This window comes from Nipponia nippon, unplaced genomic scaffold, assembly GCF_047370975.1.
Source record: "Nipponia nippon isolate SJK-2023a ecotype South Korea unplaced genomic scaffold, ASM4737097v1 scaffold_3, whole genome shotgun sequence".
NCBI lineage: Eukaryota > Metazoa > Chordata > Aves > Pelecaniformes > Threskiornithidae > Nipponia > Nipponia nippon.
Window position 1 is genome coordinate 119,185,661 of NW_028262347.1, and position 21,434 is coordinate 119,207,094.

Consider the following 21,434-nt stretch of genomic DNA (forward strand, 5'->3'; position numbering starts at 1 on the left):
TTTTGGAAGAATAACTGCTGAATTCATTTTCAGTTTTGGGAGTACTCAAAAGGTTCGACTAACTACAGAATAGACATTTTTAGATTGCCTTTTTTATCTGATTCACAGAAATAAGTCACACACTTGTAAAGTGCATAAATTCCAAAAAGTGATTGACACCAGATATTTTATGTCATTAAGAAAAATTACAGGCAATGTAAGAATACAGGTTAAGATGAAGTTTACATCTACAAAAACTCTAAAATATTACAATCCACTCCTAAAAAGGCATGATCACATTAACAAGATTTTGAAAGTACTTATCAGCTTACATTTAAGCTTGTTAGGGTTAGGTATTATAAGCAAACAGCTTATATCATTCTTCACATTGAAGATATAAAGGATGAGTTCAATTTTATTTTGAAAAAAAATTAGTACTTTTTTTTTTTTTAAAGAAAATACTTTAAAACTAAAAGTACCACCACTGCAGATTTTGCAAAATCAATTCTCCCGTTTCCACTGATTTCACAAGGAACAAAGCTGCAGAAGTGCAGTCAGTATTCATATTCAGGCAACTTTAGTAATTCAAACTATACTCTTATTTGGTATAGAAATCTATTAATTTCAGCTTTACCCACACCCACGAAAATTTGGCTTACAAACAACCTGAAAAACACTGCAATAAGAGTAGGTTTATTTTCTAGGAAATTTTATGGAAAACTGCAAATCAGTTCTAGCACTCCACCCACTGTGGTACAGGACATTCTGCCACAGGCATGTGGGAGGCTCATACACATAAGTTCTCAATATATGAACAGTCACTTTTTAGATCAAGACCTCAAAAAAAAAAAAAAAAAGCAAGGATTTTATTATTCGGTTTTTCTTCTTCAAAGATGTTTCACACATTTCCAGATTCTTAAACTAGAGTCATCTTTCTTTCTTATGGTGATATCAGGTGTATCTCAAATCAGACACGCAAGACAAACACTTTTAAAACTTTAAGACCCATCCTACAAGAACAAATAAAAGAACAAACATCAATAGTCAAGTAGCTCCTTCAAAAAGATAAGATTTTTTCTTCCTGCTTACATGACAGAAGTAATTGTAAATATGGCAAGAAGAGTGTTAAAGATTTGCCATTGCTGTCTGCATTGAAAGAGCCACGGGTAAAAATGAAATTTTAAATCAGACTTACCAAAACTACTTTCTTATCAGCACAAACAAGATCAATTTGACCATGCACAGATTTTTTTGCATTTTAAGAATACTAGTTTCCCAAATTCTAAACTCCATGAATACTGAAATAGCTTAGTTAACTCAATGTAGTCAATGCTTGTGTGATCTCTGAGTTTTCATGTGGGGTTGTTTTTTTTTTTTTTAATTGTATGTGACCTAGCTGAAGCCAACTGTTGGTTCAAATTAAGAGAAAGAGATCAAAATCCTGCTATATTTCAGTCCCAGACAGGACAAAGACAAAATTTCCCTGTCTAACCAGAAAGCCTGAATCGTCATGGCTTGGCTCCAAATGGGACAGAACATGCAGAATATGCTCTTGTTCACATAGAGCTGGAAAAGAGGCAGGTGTGGTTCAGGAACCAGCTTTTAGGCATTCAAGGAGAACAGCAGCAGGAAAAAAAAAAACAAAACAAAACACCAAAAAAACCCAAGCCACACCAAAACTCTACCTCTAGCCAGTTGGATTAGAGATTGGCTCCAGTAACTGATGCTTGCAAAATGCTAGCTTATTCTCACTTCAGCAATATATTCTCCCATAAGGAGGTCTCAAGTCTCTCTACAAACATCACCTCTCTGCAATCCTGGTCAGAGGAAAACAATGCTGATGTTCCAATAGAAGTCTAAGCTCTGTACATGACTCATTCATTGAGCTCAAGAGTTTTAATCCTCTGCTCTAAATATTAGCCTACGTCCATATGAAAACTAATGACAACCTCTTAGACAGGAAATTACTGTCTCACTGCTGAAAACAGTCTCTGACAGCTGTAAACCAAAAGTGAAAAAATACTTGTATCCGTTCTGAATTCTAGACACGGTAGCTTTCGAGGGTTTATCCCCACTCTGCCAGTTAGTTTTAAAAATGCTCAAACTACAAAACCTTCTCTTCAGTCTACATTTATCTAGTCACTTCTGACGTGACAGAAGTTGGTCCAATTAAAGTCTTCCAAAGTGGTGGGGATAGTTGAGCTCAGGATTAGTAGTACCATTTCCAAAGCTGAGATGAGTGACAGTTCACCTTAAAATTGTAAACAGCAGTAATTAAGGATGTGTTTTACAGACAGCTCAGCTATTCAGACTGCAGTGGTGGGGAGGGCACTGATAGGGACGGGGCAGGGGGACACGACACACACTGACACACACGTGGCACATACTTGCCAACTGTCCCCCAAGCTAAGGTGTCACCATTTGTGAGTCACGGCATTTTATTAATGGGCCCGTACTGCAAACAAACAGGATCACAGAACACAGAAGCTCAGTCTGGACGTGACCTGCGGCATCACTGTTGACAATCAAATACAGGAGGGGCTTGTGAGATTGACAGGAAGGATTCCTGCACTTCGCAAATCCTGCATCACTGATGGCAGGTTACAGTTGGGACTTGTGATTACATTTGAAAGAAGCAGCTGCTCAAATTACCATAATCTTCTCCCACCATCCCCATAATGAATGTGGATAGTTTCTCTAATTTGCCCTTCTTTCAGAGGAATCAAAAAAAAAAAAAAGAAAAAAATCCGAGTTTTTGTAGTATTGTTTTAAAACAATACCCCTGACTAACAGTGCTGTTCCCGCCCCACCTCCCCTTGTAATCCACTGAGCTCTTTGCTTGGCAACATCAGAATTTGTTTTGTTTATTCTACCATACTGCATTAAGTTTTGTTAGCAAGTATACAAAGTTATTCTTAAAAAAAAAAATACAAACTGTTGATGTTTTCAGAGTTACACTGCATCATTTCCATTGTTTAATTACTTAGGAATTATTCACCAAGCCAGATCATCCACAGCAGTGATTCAAACACCACCATGAAGCCTTCTGCCTTGTCACTGCAAGACTATGGTCTTCAATTTCTACTCCTCCTATTTTAGCTCAGGCAAACAGGAATAATGGTTTAAGTCATTTACTACACAAGTGACATTCATGTAAAAGTCCATTTTAGTTTTTACTACACAACGGCTTACGTTTAAAATACTACATAAAAAGGTATACTATATATTTTTCAAAGGGTTTAGCATCATTTAAAGCATTTTATATATGTTTTATTAGTTATTCTAAGTATTAGTATCTTCATTTCAGTGACACTGGCAAACAACACAGTCTTGTACTTAATGCCATTACAAAAGCAGATTGTAGTATTTGTGCCCATTCAGAAGGAAATGTGTATTTTTCGTAACTATGTTGCCATTAAAACTGATAGAGGGAAATATACTGAAGCTTAGCATTAAGACTAAGTTAAGAAAGTCAGGAACAAAGTATGTAAGTGTTATGATTTCCATTAGATATCCACAGATAATTTTAAAATATAGGACAGAAATTAAGAAATAATTTTGTAAATTTACATCTCAGATTGTAAGTTTTACAGTTAAAGCAACACAAAATTGCTAAAAAAAGTATTCCTGAATGATTATCCTAATTTAATTTTATGCTAGTCATATCTAGCAATTAATTACTGTCTTTGAGTACGTGTAACAGTGATTAACTATCATCAGCTGATCTCTATAATACACTCTTCATTGCAGACAGATTTTTATGATCTTTGGTAAGTCTTCAAAAATGCAAGAACTGTATTGCTGTAATGGAAAATACAGGGATTCTACTACACAAAATGGCTTTAATGGAGAGGACTGGGTGCACTGCTCCTTACAGACTGTTCTGCTGAACTATAGCATAGCTGCAAGCTTAACAGGGGAATTAAGAAATTATAAAGGTAAGTTGTTCCCATGTAGTTTTAACGCTAAAATGAATTACAACAGCTAGTGGGGGGGAAACCAAAGTAGCTCTCCAGAGCCCAACCCAGAGTTGAAAACAATTTCTGCCTTTCCCTCATCTCACAAAACACTGGTTCTTCCTCTCTTTCTTTTCTTCTCTGCTACACCTAGCATCTCCTTGCCAGTTTTCATAGCTATATATGGCCACAGACAGGTCTACAATGCTGCCTGGTTCCAGCTGGGTCCTGCAGTCAACAGAGATGCACTCCCAAGTCCTGAGAGGGCTTATTAACATGGGCAGGGCTCCACAAGAGTAAGAGTCCTTCCAGGAGGAAAAGTGCTTCGGGAAGCAGATGCACCCAAAAGGCTTGGGGCAGGTGGGATGCAGAAGTCTGAGCTACCAAACCCAATGCAGCAGCAGAGCAGTTTAGGAGCACCTGCATCCATGAGACCGCATATAGAACCGTTTCACTGTTGGCTGGCCACTTTAACTGTACTGTAGAAACTTTCTTTGCAACACAAACTTCTCTGTCAACTGAAGTCTTCATTGCAGATTTTTTTTTTTTTTTCACTATTTACTACGCTCGCTGGGATCACTGAACATTTTGAAGGTCTGAATTCCAGCCTAGATTCCATTGGCTTGTGAAACAACGACAATTTGTTAAACAGTGAAGGCAAATAATAACATGAAAAGCTTCCAAAACTTGTGTGGATCTTACTCGTGTCTCTCAACTGAGATGAACACCATTCCAGCAGTAAATTCATTAGTTTAACCAGAAACTCAGTGACTGCAGCAGAAGCTACTCAAAGAAATTATTTATAAGCTCTGTGTTCAGCTTAGCACGTCACAATTAACCTGGCAAATGTTTATAAAATGACGACTCCCAAATCCCCTTCACACAAACTGGCATCCACACATTTCCAAAATGAGAGTTTATCCAGTTATGAACAAGCCCTCTTCAACCTTCGAACATCAACACAAACACTTTCAGTACAGCATTTTTTCCTAATTATATAAAATATTGATATTCGTGTATCACACAGAATAGAACCTGCTCAAAAAGCTAATTGTTCCCAGCTAACATTTATAATATTGGATCATTGCTTTCTTCTGGGCAAAAGCACAGTTTGAGACCATCATGCAAAGGTTTTTGTAGTTCCGCAGCTAATAGATTTTAGCAGACTGGGGTGGCACGAATTATCTATTAAATTAACAAACTGCATAGGTATGTAACATTCTCTCCATACTCATTTAGACAATAATCCTAGAAGAAGTTTAACTTTAAAGTCTTTTACTATTTTCTAAAGAACAACAATATCAAGAGTAACCAAATACTGAAACAGTTCTAAATCAAACAAGTGTGAACATGAACTGTAAACACAGGAGCACATTGGGTGACTTCAGGCAATCTCTGCAGGAATGCAGAATAAGCAGTTTCCCATGGAAACCCAGTAACATGAAAGGACTAGCTGCAATAGTGAAACTGGCAGCCCAAGACTAAGCTTCCCCATCACTGGAGCACCACACAGTTCTACCACACTGATTACTAAAACCTACTGTCCTTACCCAGGCTGCTTATTTAAGAGCCTTCTGATCAAGTGTCTTTCACTAATAAAAAGATTAACTATTTCACATGCTTAATATATATGAAATAGTTTCTACAAGAGACTCATACATTTCGACATCAAATGAGCTACTGAGAGCTGTACTAGCTACCCATTTTTAGAGGTAAATTCTGTGCCTCTGTTCCTTGAAGTAATCTCCTCTAAGGAAAACCCAGTGTTCTGGTTTGTGTGACATGTAGAGAACATTCATTACACTATCTATCCACAGAAACTAAAAATCATAATGCAGCCTGTAGAAGGTGATTCAGAATAGCCCAACTCTAGTGCTTGAATACACCTACCAGCTCCAACGGATGGGCTCAGAGCCAAGCTCGGACATTTGTTAGATGCCTACAGCTCAGTAATGTGATTAGCTCCTATATGCCCTATACTTTGAAATAAGTTACCTTTCAAAAAATAAGAAGCACTACTGTTTATTTCATATTTTATTTAAAAGAATTGAAAGCTACACAAATTATGACAACTGAATAAAAAGAAAAGTATTTGTTCTCACTGAGCAGCAAGATCAGCTTAAATGTTTAAGATCAAAGTTCAGATGAGCAGAAATTCAAAGTCTCAATGCTAGTGCATGCAGAATGCCATGAAGTACCAAATAAATCTTGTCCAATTTTTCAGAGCCTTCATTCACTATCCACAGGAAAGAAGTTCACTGCAGGACTAAGATCAAGTAATTTTAAATACAAAACAGCAAAGGTGTTAAATGAGGTAATTTTCATTATTATTGCACAAAGAATCTTTTATATACGGTTTCAAGTAAGAGAAGTTGAAGGAGGTTTTATTTTCCTGTCAGATCAATTAACCTTAATGCTTATTGGATTGCTATCTGCAGCAAATGCAAACAGTAATCACCAAAACTTGTTCTTTTATGTCTTCATCCATCTCTCCCTCCAAATGAGGTTGTTGGTTTTTGTTTTTTTTTGTCCCCGACTATACCTCTGGCCTCCCAGTTTCTTCACTAATCCCTCTCAAGTCAGTGCCGTATTTGTTCCTCGCCCTTGCAGGTAAGAAAAGAAAATGTAACATTTGTTGACTAGTCATAGGAAAAGGCTCACTCTTAAACTGAAAAGAATGCCACCTGTATACTGGGAAGCGTCCAATGCAGGTCATTCATTAAATCTGGCTTTATTATGAACAAGTGTCAAATTGACATTCTTTCAGAATTAGATCTTTCCAGTGTGAAAGCCTGTGAAGTGCTGGAGCTGGTGAAGACTAAAAGGTTTCAAAAACCCTAGAACCAATAGGTTTTGAACTTGATATATACATAACAAGTTTTACACACATACTTTGTACCACATACTTAATCTGAAGAAACATGTATTTAGTGACCCTCCAGAAACAATGTATGTTTGAGATAGACCACTCCCAAAATAAAGACAGTAAGAAGCACTGCACTACAAAAAGCTTCGTTCTACACATGTAGCACCCTTGAAGAAATGAAAATATTTCATGTTCCGGCATTTGGTTTTGTATACTGTGTGTCAGGTTGCCTACAGATCCATTTATCTAACTCCTGTACGAATAAGAAAATATACTCGTCCATGCACTACAAAGATAATCGTTCAAGCACAGAACTACTGTCTACAGACAGATCCACTGATTCCAATTATCACCACTTGGCCGTTAGCAGAGCAAGTCTTTGTGCTGGCATCATTCAGAGCATTACCTCTCTGGAACAGTCTGAAAACCCGCAAGTATCACAGGGCTGCTTTACCATCGATTTCTGCAGAGCAGAAAAGGACTCAAATCCTGTATACAAGAAGATTTTTGCACCGAGAATAGGCATGGCATTAAAAAAAGAAAAAAAAAAGCCTCCTCTTTCCTTTCAGCAGTAACAGGAATGAGAATTTGAAACAGGAGTGCCTTAGAGATTTAACTAGTAAGAGAGGTTCATATCACAACTACAGTAGAAATCCACTCAGAAAAAGAATCTCCATATCCTCTCCCTTTGCAGAAGCTGTAGAGAAAGTAGGTATCTCTACTGGCTGCTGATTCTGAAGTCAGGCATGTTCACAATCCTAATCTCTGATTATTTCTGTACTTCTGAGTATAACCTCAACATATGAATAATATATAATTTTTAAAACTTTATACTTTTCCCAATACCTATTACCATATTATGAAGTCATTTCTATTATAAAACACACTTCAAATCAATAGCTACTTACATTACTTCTCAGCTTAAGTTTTGCCAAAAATAAGAAACTGCTGTGTAACTCTCAAATTGCATTTTATAATGGTAAATTAAAATAGGCCTGTCTAATGGTTCTTCCCAGTGAAATTCAATATAGGCCCAGCTTCCAAACAAAGCATAAAACTATTTAACATAACTAACTATATTGCAAATGACCAGTTCCAAGGATAAGCCATGTTGGAAGGGACCTCAGGATATCATCTAAATACCTGACATAGAAACGTTAGAAGTAATCCTTTGTGAGATAACTTCTAAAGCAAAGAAAAGAAAGTTATTCCACTCTGTGGTAGCATGCATTAAAATAAAGCATAGTTTCACAAACTACCAATACAAAATATTAGCTTTTTTTAATGTAACAAACTGAGAAACCAAGTGTCCTTAAAATATACAGAACTGCCTCACTGATTAGGCAATACCTAATCTGCTTAGAATCTAAATGGATGAACTTGCAAGACCTTAAATTTAGAAAAAAACAGCAGCTGTCAGATTTTTTACATCTTTGATTAAGAAATACCAGGAAATTAAACTCTGAAGGGACGCTAGACTACAAGTACTTCCTCTTCACCCTTTACACACACACAAAGGGCTTTGTACCTGCATTATGACAAAGTGTATTTTTATTGCCTAGAAAGAGTCCAAAAACCAAAGCTCTCCAAAGATACACAAAGCAAGATCAGGACCTGTTCAAAACAGCAAAATTAAAGCTGACTGTTAAGAATAGGCTAGAAAATACAGCCTAATTAGTGTACCTATATACCTGACATGATGGGGGCGGAATATCAAGGTTGCCACCAATAAGCAGCTTAGTAACAGGTTAATGAGCAAGGTACCGCTCCCTAGAGAACTAACAGAAATGAACCTGTGACACCTGCAACAGCACAAGCAAGCAAGGAGGCACACACCTGAAAGAGTCCTTACTGTGTATCTCTAAATACTAAATGTGCTATGGCAATGCCAGCAACTGCAGCTTAATGTTAACCGCTTTATCCTATTGAAAGGACATGACATAGAAAGTTAAAACGAACACGAACAATGTCTATGGGACTACTTTTAAAGAACTGTTTTAGTGTATACAATGAAAAACCGAAGGTTGGATTCAGGCCGCTAGATAAACTCCATTTTGTGCTGATAATTGGTATCTACCATCCCGCACTAGTAAAAGAAACCTACATGAAAAATCTACTGCCAAGTCAAGCTATGCTGACAGGCAAGACTGACTAAATCTGGTTCCTGAGAGTGCCAACGTTAGAGATTTTGGGACAGCGAGACACAGCTGGCGGGTCAGTGGCCGCCCTGCAGAACACCAATAGTTGACATCACAACCAACCAACAGGGAAGTCAAGGCTTTCCATGCTCATTCTCAAGTTCCACCCACTGGTCAACTTGTCTTAGAACTAAAAAAAGGTAGAATTTAAACAGTTAATTCAAGTCAAAATAGAGTTGTGGATTATGTAGACCCAAATAAATGATACCTACAACTCTTCATTACCTTACTAGTTAAATAAGTTAAGTAGTTAAGTTAGGGCTAGTTATAAAAAAAATCTTGACTCACAATTATCTAGTTTCTCAAGAGTGCACAAGAACTCATGTATATAGGAGAAGAAGAAAAAAAAAAACTGACATTTTAGATCTTCCCCACATCTGAACAAGAAACTTCTGACAGACCACAATGCTTTCAGAAAAGCTGTTTGCATTTCTATTACAAAGCAGCAACAAACACATTAAGACTAAAGTAGCAAGAGTTACTACTGTTTTATAGCTAACTGCAAATTGAATTGCACAAATCCTTTATCAATGATGACTAAAAAAAAAAGAAAACCTTACCATTCACTGAATTTTACCAGCAGCCTTGCTTCCAGAGACTTAACCAAATTCTACTATATGAGATAGCAATTGCCATTCAATGGCAGAGCAGCTTCAAAATAGGGTGTTTTGCTACAAACACATTTCTTAAAGCGCCAAAGTGATTACACACTATCAGAATAAAACACAAATTGCTACTTAGTTGTTTAGACATAAAGGGCATCCCTCCTTTTACAATTAGTAGACAATTGCTTTTAAGGAGAAAATTGTACATAAGATGCTAGACAAACTTTAAAATGCACTTACTAGTCTACACTGCCTCCCCTCAGACATTTAAGAGTGCATCAGGAATGCAAGAAGCTGCCTTCTACTTTGAAGCTCCAGTTATGCACATTGCACAAAGTCACCCCTAGCAATGGATGATACAAAAGATGATCTTACTAATCACTGCTTTGCTGCATAAAATTTTGTGTGTAACTGGAAAGAATACAAAAGAATGTGTGTGGTAATTTGGCTGTAGCAACGGACAATACATGCATGAAGACAACACTTTTTTTAAATGCAGTATTTTACAATTAAATAACAGAGAAGGGGAGGACATGCTTTACACAAACTTAGTTATAGGATGTTCAAAATCAACTTTTGGCAAAAGTTCTCTTCTTATGCCATTCACTACCAAGTAATAAACTCTAGAAGTCACCTAATACAAAAGGCAAAGAAAATGGCATATTTTAATTTTTAATGCTACTTAGCATCTTGAAACAAGATAAAACTCCTTTGTGGACTTCAATCTGGAAGGCTAGCAGGGTAACAAAGCACCCCTTTAGCCAGCTGAAGAGAGAACTGCCCACACTCCAAGTGCTTTTGTTTACAAGGCTGTAATTACTGCTGTTTAAAGATTTATTTATAAAGTTACTTGAGCAAGAGTAGGGGACATCAAAAAGGTTTTGAACTACACATGGAAGCAAACATTGACTATGTACTTAAACAAAAGACATATAGGCCATAGGAAAAAAATGTGGAGAGGAGAAGCGCATTCCCTGTAGATGAGAAACTGTTAGGCTTTAAGTAAGGTAACAGGTTATTAAGCAGTTGTGAAATTCTCTTGACTTCTTCCTATACATTCTTTGCTAAGGAATATATTAACATACTATCATCCCAAGCCAATGTACTCTTACAAATTTTATTAAAACTACGAAATTTCACATCTTATCAGGAGGGGGCTTGATTTTCCAAACCAGTTCTCCATACTATTTAAACCAAAATGCCTCAATTCTCAACTATACCAGCACGTAAGCGTGTATCGTTACTACTTGGCTATTACCAAGTTTTGCTGTCTAGGGATCCACCTACATAAACTCATCTGAGACATGCTGGTAGAGAACATGTTTTCAGCCTGTATTCCAGAAAACCCTGGGCAACTGTGGACAGCTAAAGGTTCACAGGCAGCTAAAGGCTCCCCTGCAGGGGTCTGTGGTCCCACTTGAAAGTTTACAGGCGAAGTTATAGACAGTTAGGACACCAATGACCTAATCTTCCTTCCTTAAGATAACGACATTAATGCGCATTAAGCTTAGCGTCCTGCCTTCCCCCACCACAATGCAGTGGGTCAGAATGACATGTTCAGAACACGGCATAAAATTTAAAGGTCAAAAGCATCATATACAGGGTTAGACACTGTTTCACTGAACATTTGCCACCCTGTGCTACCAGCCTACTATCTAGTGTGAAAACCAGCTATGATACTGTATTTCTCTCTCAAGCATTCACAAATTCCCAATTCCTTATACCTTAAAGAGAATGTTTTAAAATAACAGTTCATTCTTCTTAGTTCTATAATAATTTGTGCTTCCTATATTGTTCTCAGTGTCAGTTACCTTCTATCCTCACACTTCTACTCATTTCTGTCTGTGGCCTCCTTCTTTCCTTATTCTCCCCTCCAGTCCCTTCAGCATGTCAGTGGCTCACACATGCCTCATCCATTCTTTCTGGCACATAAAGTGTGAGAAATATGTGGAAAATCCATTATCTCTAACTAAATTATGAGAGCGCCCTTCTGCCCAGGTGCATCTGCCAGAGGAAAAATGAAGATGCCTGTCTTCCTCTGCTGAAGGGGAGGAGCACATCATCACTGGTTCCACAGGCATGCTAAAAAACTTGTCTAGAGAGCGTAAAGATCATTTTCTCTACTTGCTCTTTCTAGCTATGCCAAGAGCACTCACTCTGCACCACGACTGTGCTAACCCAGCCTCTCCTTCGGGCTCTTCTTCACAGTTAACAGCTGCAGTATCTTTCCAACACAGTAAGAGAATGGAAGCAAACTTGCCTTTGACAGCTTCACTGCTGCCCAGGGCCTTCTGGAGAGCAATTTAGTACCTCAAAATTTGAAAGGACCACCACATTACTTGAATAAACTACTTACTGCCCTTTCAGGGCTTTCTAAATCTTGGATATTTTACAAATCCATTTTCATGAGAACTCTTATGAATTCGATTGCAGAAGAACCAGCTGAAAAGGCTGTAAAAATTACATCACTGCAAAGCTAGTTACACTTCAAAGTTCAAATAGGCATTTTCAGTTACTCATCTCTGAGGAATTTCAGAGAACAGGCTTATTGCAGAAGAATGTGGTAAACCAAACAAAAAACCTTACTTAACACATAATACAAACTACAAGGAATAAACAAAAGAGAAACAAACCATGGTATCCTGAGAGTGGTAAGACACATGACAGAAAGGGAACATGGTACCTGAACAGTGGTAAGGTATTCAGTATCTTTTAATCAGAAATCAGGGTGGAAGCAAATTAAAGATGCCACTTACCACTTCTGCTACAGAAATATCACTGAACATTTCATTATATTCAATATATAACGCATCTGTGCTGCAGTGTGTGCATTTATAAAAGACAACATACTACCTTACAATAAAAGATAAAAAAAACCCAAGAGTCCCCCCCAAAGTTTTACTTACCACAATAGCGGCAATACTACTCTTAACTTTTAGATTTCCCGAAAGTTACTGAAGAAATTCAGCAAATCAAAAAGGAAGAGGACATCATCTATCATGGAATCTCAAAAATATTCCCTAGAGTGAACTTTATCCTTTCTCACATTGAGCAACAACCACCTTGCCTCTGTAGGTAAGCATAAGCCACAAGTCTTGCCCAGGTGGCTCACCAGTGGCAGAAGCTTGGGAGGACATCCCAAACCCACACACTGTTCCACACAGCCACACTTCTACCTTTTCCAGAGAGGGATGTCCTATTGTTGGACACCTGACAGGATCCCAAAATTTTTGATACCTACTAATTCTGCCATTTAGTTACATGTAGTTTGGGGCATGTCACAATCTCACTGTGCACGGCTTCTTCACCTATTATAAACGGAAAGCGATGCTTACCTTCATGGAAAACTTTTGATATCAGACAAGCAATGCACAAGTACCCTTACTGTAGAAAGGCCAACAGAAATCTCTTTTTACCTAACAAGAGCAAAACAGCAATTCTAACGCACGCCACCCAAAGTAACCTTGATGACGCAGGACATCGTACCTGATTTTGTAATTGGGTAAGGTGTGCTTGCGCTTAATAACTTTCTTGAACTGGTTCACAATGATGGAAGTGAGCTGAGGCATGGGCCTCCCTTCAAACTGAGACTTCACTTCAAACAGTATCACAGGGTCATCCATAAAAGAGAAGGACCAGTGCGTGAAGGGCAGGCGTGTGAAGACCAGCTTCAGCTTCCCCATCACCCGGGAGATCTTGACAAAGAGGTAGGCCGACTTGCCAAAGACCAGGTCGGCATCGATGGCCAAGTGGAAGCCACCGTTGTACTCCAGGTCTACCTCAAAGCCCAGCTCCTCGGGGCAGCCCTCTTCGTTGCAGACCACCGGCCGAATGAGCTTGACAGCTTTGAAGACGGGGAGGACGCTACCGAGAGAGACGTCCCTGAGGCTCAGCCCCTCCAGCACCTTCCCCGTCATCTTGGCCTGGAGCAGCTCCTCGAACTCCACCTTGATCTTCTTGGTGACCCAGTTCCTGACCAGGGCCGTGTCCCTGAGCTCCCTGAAGAGGAAGAGGAAGATAGCATTGAGGAAGTGGCACGTCTCCTCGCGGGAGGAGGGGGCCGGAGGGGGCTCTGGCTGCTGCTGCTGCGGCGGCGGCTGCTTGGCGCCGGGCTCCGGGCCCGGGGCGGCGGCGGGAGCCGCGGCGGCGGCCGGCGCTGAGGCCGGGGCCGGGCCGGGAGCCGGCTCCGGAGACGCCTGGCTGCCGGCCGGCTCCGAGCCCTGGAGGTAGTCCCTGAGGCTCTGCTCGGCCGCGACGCGGGCGTAGACGAGGCCGTCGGAGGCTCCGGCCGCCCCGGGGGGCTCCGGCTTCTTCCTGTAGAGGAGCAGGAGCTGGAGCAGGAGGGTGAGGAAGCAGCCGGCCAGCGCCGAGAGCAGGCTCACATAGACCAGCAGCATCCTCGCCGCGCCCCGCGCCGCGCCCCGAGCGCGCTGCCCTCACCGCGCCGCCGCCATGGCGGGGGCCGCGCCCGCAGCCCGGCGTTTAACGGCCGCGGCCGCCCGAGGCCGCCTCATCCGGGTCCCCCCACCGCCCTCGCGGCGGCGGCGGCGGCGGGCAGGGGGCGGGGCCGGGGCCGGGCCGGGGCGGGGCCAGCCAACGGCGGCGCGGCCCTCCCCTCCGCGCGGCCCCATTGGCGGAGACGACAAGGCTTCGCCGGCTACGTCGCGGCGCCGCGCGGTGTGGCGTCACAGCGAGGCGGGCGCATGCGCGCTCGGCGGGGAGCGTCTGCTTCCGCGCTGAGGGCAGCGCGGCGGGCTGAGGGGGAGGAGGGCGGGCGCAGCTTCCTTCAGCTGCCTTCAGCTCCCCTCCTGGCCCGCTCCCCGCACACGGGAGCCCACGGACACACGCACAAGGCCTGCGAGCCTGCGGAGCTCCCGCCGCACCCCGTCCCGCGGGAGGGGGGGCGCTCTGCGGCGGCCGCTCTGTGAACGAGCAGGGCCGTGACTGCGGCGGGGTTCATTTCGTTACCTCGCCAGGAGAAGGCTGGGTGGGGGGTTCACCCGAGTGCCCCGAAAGGTCGGGGCGGGGGGGGGGGGGCCGGGACGCCCTCGCCAGCAGCAGGAAAGGCGTCACCGCTGAGCGGGGTGACGGGGAGGGAAAGCGTCCTGCCGGCGGGAAGGTGACCGGTGTCGTTGGGCCCTTTTTTGCCCAAGGAACCTATGAGGAGCGATGGGAGAGAAAGGACGTGTAGTCTCTTCAGAAATAGGCAGGAAGATGGTGATTGTTTTAGTAAAATTGCTCTGGAGAGGGGCAGAGAGACAAAATGTTTTTGTGGGAGTTTTGTGACTTTCTACAACCTCTTTGTTTCGTGCTGATGAGAGAAGCTTTTAGCAAGTTTTGAAAGTGCTACGTAGATGACATTTTATCAAGCCCTGCTATTATTGGTGATAAGATATAAATCTGTTTATATCCCGTTCTATTTACTAATGCTTAAAAGGTGTAATTGAATAAATGAAGTAAAAAACCCAAGCAAACATGGAGGAAAGGAATATGAAGAAAAGAAGGCTGAGAACTTCGCAGAACATCGTAATATTTCAGCCTGTGATGCACACGAGATCACTGTTGCCGTGTGTAGGACTGAACTACTGTGACGATCAAGGACAGTGGTTTCTGTGTAGGACAGACTGCGGCTTCCTTGAAGTCGGAGAGGAGGAGGAGAGGAGGGCGTCTCGCCTCCCAGAGTGCCTATAACCCCTTCAGGCAACAGGTACAATCCGTGCAGGAGGCAGGGCGAGTGGCAGCTGATCAAACTGAGGACCAGGAAGAATGGAGATTTATAAAAATTGCTTTAAAAGCAGTGAGGAAGGATAGAAAGAAGAAGCGTGACATGATGCAGGGCTGCAGTGAGTGGGAAGAACGTGTGGAGACTCTTCAGAAAGAGTCATTTTGAACAGACTAGCCCAGAAGACCCATTATATTCAAATTTGGTTTACAGAAGTGTCATATAAAATAACCATATTTTTACTGGAAAATATACTTCCAAAAAACCTGTTATTCTAATCCAGCAAATTCACTCATTTAAAGGGTAGATCAAAGCTGTATGTACTGCTGGAGAATGTACTCTGACCGCTGCACACTGTTTTTCCAGGTGCTTCCCTGTGTCGGGGTAGTCTTCTCTTTCAGTCTTGAAATAGAAGTTTTACAATTTCTGAAAGACAGCCACAATTAAGACAAAAGTTACTTAAATGATTATGCTTGTTTTTTACACCTGTTTTCAGTTTTAGTTAAATATCTAGCTAAAAGGGTCTTAGATAGTGTCATATCTTAATAGAATAAAAGAAAACTCAGGCTCACATTATTGGTCGGGTTTTTTTGCCAGCCTCCAGAACTACTTAAAAATGCAAACAAGAGAAGAAGAAAATGTGAAATTTAAATGCCAGGAAGATAAAAGCCCTCTTCCCCCTCCCCCTTCATAAAGCGTGTGGGGTGGGAGGATTGAAAAGCTCTTAATGATGCAGAGGTGTGGTTTGAAACTAGAGATTCAGAGTATGAATTTTTTATAGGTCTTGTGACTGAAAGTTGAAATGCCTGGGTGTTTAACAGAGCATTTCTATAGAAATACCAGAGAGGTCATTAGTAACAACATTTGAACTGCTCTGTTACGGGCCTTTACTGTGGCTAATACAGGCATATGCGGTAAGAATGGAAAGGTTTAGGATTTGCAACTAAATGACTTTTCAGATAAGGAGTAATATATTCAGAAAGGCAATAGCAGCCTCGGTTTTGGGTCAGGAGGAACAGCAGGGGAAAAAAAAGTCATGTTGCAGATATCTCAATTGAGTATTTTCTTCTCCTAAGCAGAATAGGAAATTTGGCACATTCTGTGCACCTGATGGCAGCTTAAGAGCCTCTGAAATGTTCAGCTCAGTCATCGCTTTTTCCTCTCCCAGGAATGTTTTCAACAGGAGCCGTGTTATCTTAAAGACACGTTATGAAGCAAGAATCGGGTGTGTTTTAGCGTTTTCAATGCGAATGAAAGAATAAAGGGAAGTAGCAGCAAATGTGTTAACAGGAATACAAAAAGGGTGTGCAAAAAGTGTTGTATAACATAAAACAGGGTTGAAATTCAAGTTTGTCAAATAGAGGAGAAAAAAAAGATTCATCTTAATACCATCTAAAAATGGCCTTTAAGAGCATATTTTATTTTGGCTTCAATTTAAAATTACTGTGGCATTTTCTGGAAGTCTGGATAAATAGAAAGGTGTACGCAATCTCAGTGATTTCCACCCTGGTTACACAGAGCTTTGTAAAACTGTGTAGCATATACTCAACTATTCGCACTTTGAACAGCTGGAAATTATAAAATAGGATGCAAGATATGCAAGAAAACCCGACAACTGACCCTGTATTCGTATTTGATTTTTTTTTAGAAAGTACTTGGGGGGAGTTTATTAAAAGGAATATTTCACCTGTACTTAAACAAGGAAAATACTCTTTTCTTTTGCAAATCAATTTAGGACACGACAGCAATAAACCTGTAAGTGTAGAACTTCAAAACTGATTTTGACATTTTGCAGGAGGTTGCAACAGCGTTAGTGTACAAAGATTGCAAAATAGGCAGAGCCTAGTAATTTCATAGAGGACAAGGAGCATAAATTCACAGAAAAGACAGGTGCTTGAGCCAGTTCTCCTGTTCTAAGCAGAGCAGTGGCACCCTGGGAAGGTTTGTCTTGGTTCATCTCATTTGTGACTGATCCAAGGATCTCTGGCTTTAGGAGCATTTTTATGACAGTAGGGCCAGTGGGAGAGGCGCGCTTTAAAGTTCACATCATGACGCTGAGGAAAGAAACAGCCATATCACAAGCTTAGAAAAGCAATTACAGGTGGTTTTTTTTTTTCCAAAACAGTGAAGTAGACTAAATAGAGTATTTTTCAAAGCAGGAAGTGCTGGGTTGTTTTGTAATGAGTGGTTTTAGTAATTTTCTTCATCACTGGGCTGGAGTCATTGCCTGCTTTTGTAATATCTGTTAGGAAAATGATTTCATTCTTTCCTGGGCCTCCTATTGTTTTTGTATTACATGTCTTAGAGACCAAAATTAGATTATCATTCTCATGGTGCTGCATGAAACAGGATTTAGAAAGTGATTAGGTAAATTCACGAGGAAAAAAAAATTCCATTGAAGGCTCTTAAATACAAAGATTGCTGGAAGTTACACTGGTGACAGACTGCTGGCGGGTGTGCTTGTCTTTTGACTGTCCTCAGGCAACTACAATTTCAGACAGGATAGACTGCATAGGGAGCAGCTGGTCTGGTCCAATTCTGAAGATGTGTTAAAAAAAAAAAAGAAATGCAGTGATCAGGACTGCTTCCAGTTCTAGTTCTGAACTCTGCCAAGCACTAAGTCATCTTCTTCTCAGGTGATCCTACATTTTATTGGAGCAAACCTCGTTAAAAACACTGAGGCTTTGAAGCGTGTTAGATTCCCTTCGAAATAATCTAAATTCCTTTTTTTTTTTTTTTTTTTTTTTAAAAAATTCTGCCGTTTGAAGAGGCAGGTTGCAGTGTGAGTTTGCTCCCAGTGCTGGCAGAAAGGGCTCAGCCCACCTCCCGCTGGTCCCTGGGGAGGCTTCTGTTCGACTCACCTGGAGGAGCTCCTCCGTCCTGACCCCGCCGAGCCCATGCCTTGCACAGAGGACGGCCCGTCTCTGGTGGCTCAGGACTCATTTCCAAATCCCTCAAGTACACTTCGCTGTTATGAGCTAAGTTCCTCCACTCAGAAGTGGAGGGGAAAAAATACAGTTTGGGTGACTCAATCGAATTAAGGCTGTATTAGTGCTATAGAGAGCCACCAGCGGATCATGAGTTGTTGGATCTGTTGAGTTGAATGCATCCATTTATCCTACTGAAAAATCTAACCCTCCAACTTATAGATATTTTTAAGGATGGCAATTGAGAATTTTAGGGGCTTTTATTGCTATCCTAGAAACAACTCACCTTATGAATTTAGAAAAGGAAGCTGGACCCATGTTTTCAGGATAGGAATGCATTTTACGCGCTGCTTTTTGGTTGGATCCTACCTGAGGCTCCTAAACCTCAATTTTTAGAGCTAATGAGAAACTGCAGAGTTTACTTTGGAATTGTGAATACTGTGTGCAGCGGCAGAAAAAAAAATCTCTATCGGCTGCCCAAAGATGCAGATGCTCCAAATTGACGTTCACTTCTGAAAAAAGAGGCTTTTAACTTTGTGTCTCAATTTACTGACTTAATATGATCTGTCTTACAACAGGGATACTCTGGCTGGTTGTCCTGGTTTCAGCTGGGATAGAGTTAATTTTCTCCCTAGTAGCTGGTACAGTGCTGTGGTTTGGATTTAGGATGAGAATAATGTTGATAACACACTGATGTTTCAGTTGTTGCTAAGCAGTGCTTACACCGGTCAAGGACTTTTCAGCTTCCCATGCTCAGCCCGGCGCACAAGAAGCTGGGAGGGGGCACAGCCAGGACAGCTGGCCCAGACTGGCCAAAGGGCTATTCCATACCGTACGGCATCATGCCCAGTATATAAACTGGGGGGAGTTGGCCGGGGGGGAAGGGATTGCTGCTCGGGAATGGGCTGGGCATCAGTCGGCAGGTGGTGAGCAATTGTGTTGTGTATCACTTGCTTTGTATATTATTATTGTATTATATTATTATTATTATTACTACTACTATTACTACCATTCTATTTCATTTTACTTCAATTATTAAACTGTTCTTATCTCAACCCACGAGTTTTCTGACTTTCACCCTTCCAATTCTCTCCCCCGTCCCGCTGGGGTGGGAGGAGTGAGCGAGCGGCTGTGTGGTGCTTAGTTGCCAGCTGGGGTTAAACCACGACACTGGTTATGAACAGCTTTGCAATCTTACCTGCAACAAGTAAAGCACTTGAGTTGGTTAGTAATAGTGGCTTAGAGCCCAAACAGTTTGGATCAGAACATGTCAAAACAGAGAGTGAGGGTTTGCATCCAAGGTTGAGTTTGGCCCAAATATAAATCCAGTGTTTTGGCTGAAGGTCATCTTTAATTATCATCAAAAGTATGTTATGCTTGTTTAATCAAGAGCTTAATATTTTGGATGTAAAGATCCTTTGGATACTTACTTCAAGAGGCTCATGTTCAAGCTTAAAGTATCCTGTCTTTTAATTAGGGATTCTGTTACTATCTCACTGAGACCCTGGCTTTTATTCTACCATGAAATAAGATCCTTCACTTAGGAACTGTAACACCGAGATAACTTTTCCAAGATTTAAAAAATCTTTTTTTTTAAAAAAAATCTTTTTTTTAAAAAAAAAAAAAACTCACAACATTTAAAATGTAAATATAACAAATTCAGTCTTTTTATAGTACCAGTATCCAAGGTTTCCTTTATTCCCTGCCTGCTGCTACATTTTAAGTCCCGGAACTGTTCTTTAATTCACCGACGCGAGAGAGGTTTGTCACACATATTTTGCTTCTTACTGCATTTGCTTTGCTAACTTCTAGTATTCATGTAAATGCTAGCTTGCTTAAGCTTTAGAAAGTGATATGTTTGGGATGGTTATTATCACATTTGTCATTTAGTGTTCGCTCAAGTATCTTTTCTGTACGTACTCAGAAGCAGATTCACCATCCATCATAAGAATTGCAGGCAGCCTCCCCGAGGCCCTCTTGCATGCTCCCAAATCATCTTTCTCAGAGTGGAGATTGTTTTAGCTACTTCCCCTAATACATTTCAGGTGTAATTACACGATGATCAATATGTTTTAGATGTTCCACAACTTCACGTTATTTTTTTTAATACTTGGCTCACTTCCTGGATTAGTCCGAAGCAGCCTCTGGCTGATGAAGAGGCTTCAAGAAACTGCATTAAAAAGCAATTTTGAGTTTGTGTAAGGGTTCAATGGCTAAAGAGTTAATACACACTTCAGGGATGAACGTAATTTTTGAGATGAGGGTCCCTGTGAGGCTTTGTGCCTCACTTGCCCTTCATTAAAAGTGTAATTCCCTGCATTGGTCCGCAGGTAGTTGATTGCTTTCGTGGCGTGTGCGGCAGCTGGGCTGGGGTTTCTGCCTCCAGTCCCAGTGGTTGCAGAGCATCTGCTCTGTCTCGTTAGCCTCCGGATAAGCTCGGCCAAATCAGGCCACAGCGAGAAGCTTCCTCCCTTCTGCTGGAGGTTACCCCCGCTGCGGTAAGGTCAGAGCTGAACACGTGCTGCAGCCATTTCGGTGCAGAGCCGAGACTCTTTATTAGCCTTTATGGCCATGAAGCGGGGGTGAAAGGGCTGCACAGGGGGAGTGGGAAAGAACCGCCTGGCACTTCGACAGTCCGAGCCCGAGATCCGTGTCCTGGTCTCGGGAGAGTGCTTACTTGTGCAAATACTCGGTAATCCAATTTCACCAGCTACGGTCCTGGGATCAGTGACATGCCGTGGCAGGTCTTGGGCTTCTGTAGCTGCTTGCAGCTCCTGGGTATCCTGACGCTGGCTCAGCTGCAAAGAAAAACTAAATAAGGGGACAGTAAGGGATTTGAGGAAAGCTGCCCCAATGCTCCAAGCCGGAGGGAGTATCTCAGAAATTTTAGTCCAGATCCTTGAGATTTCTTGGAAAAGGAAGATTCTGGGATTTCTCTGTAATTCACCTTTGCCTGTCTGATTGCTCTAAGTTTCATGTGTGGTATCAAGCCGCTAAAAAGGAAAAAAAAAGGACTTTACTGTTCATCTCATCTACTTATTCTACGGAGAAGGTGTGGTCTGTGTAAGTGCGGTGGGCAGGCATGCCTTTGTACTGCCCCTCTGGGACTCCTCGGGCTTCTCCGTGCTTATAGGCATCTGCAGGGGGCCGTATGTAAAAGCTGTCCCTCCAAGCATACGTA

The 21,434-nt window shown here is 41.5% G+C and overlaps 1 protein-coding gene across 1 annotated transcript in view; it reads right to left on the bottom strand.

The window, feature by feature from the left end:
- The window catches only part of PDZD8 (PDZ domain containing 8), a 67,030-nt gene extending 52,881 nt beyond the window's left edge, over positions 1-14,149 (bottom strand). The window contains exon 1 of the mRNA XM_009476106.2: positions 13,091-14,149. Within this exon, the coding sequence (XP_009474381.2) occupies positions 13,091-14,001 (911 nt within the window). The 5' untranslated portion in view covers positions 14,002-14,149. The remainder of the gene's footprint in view (positions 1-13,090) is intronic.
- Between the last annotated feature and the right edge of the window lie 7,285 nt (positions 14,150-21,434).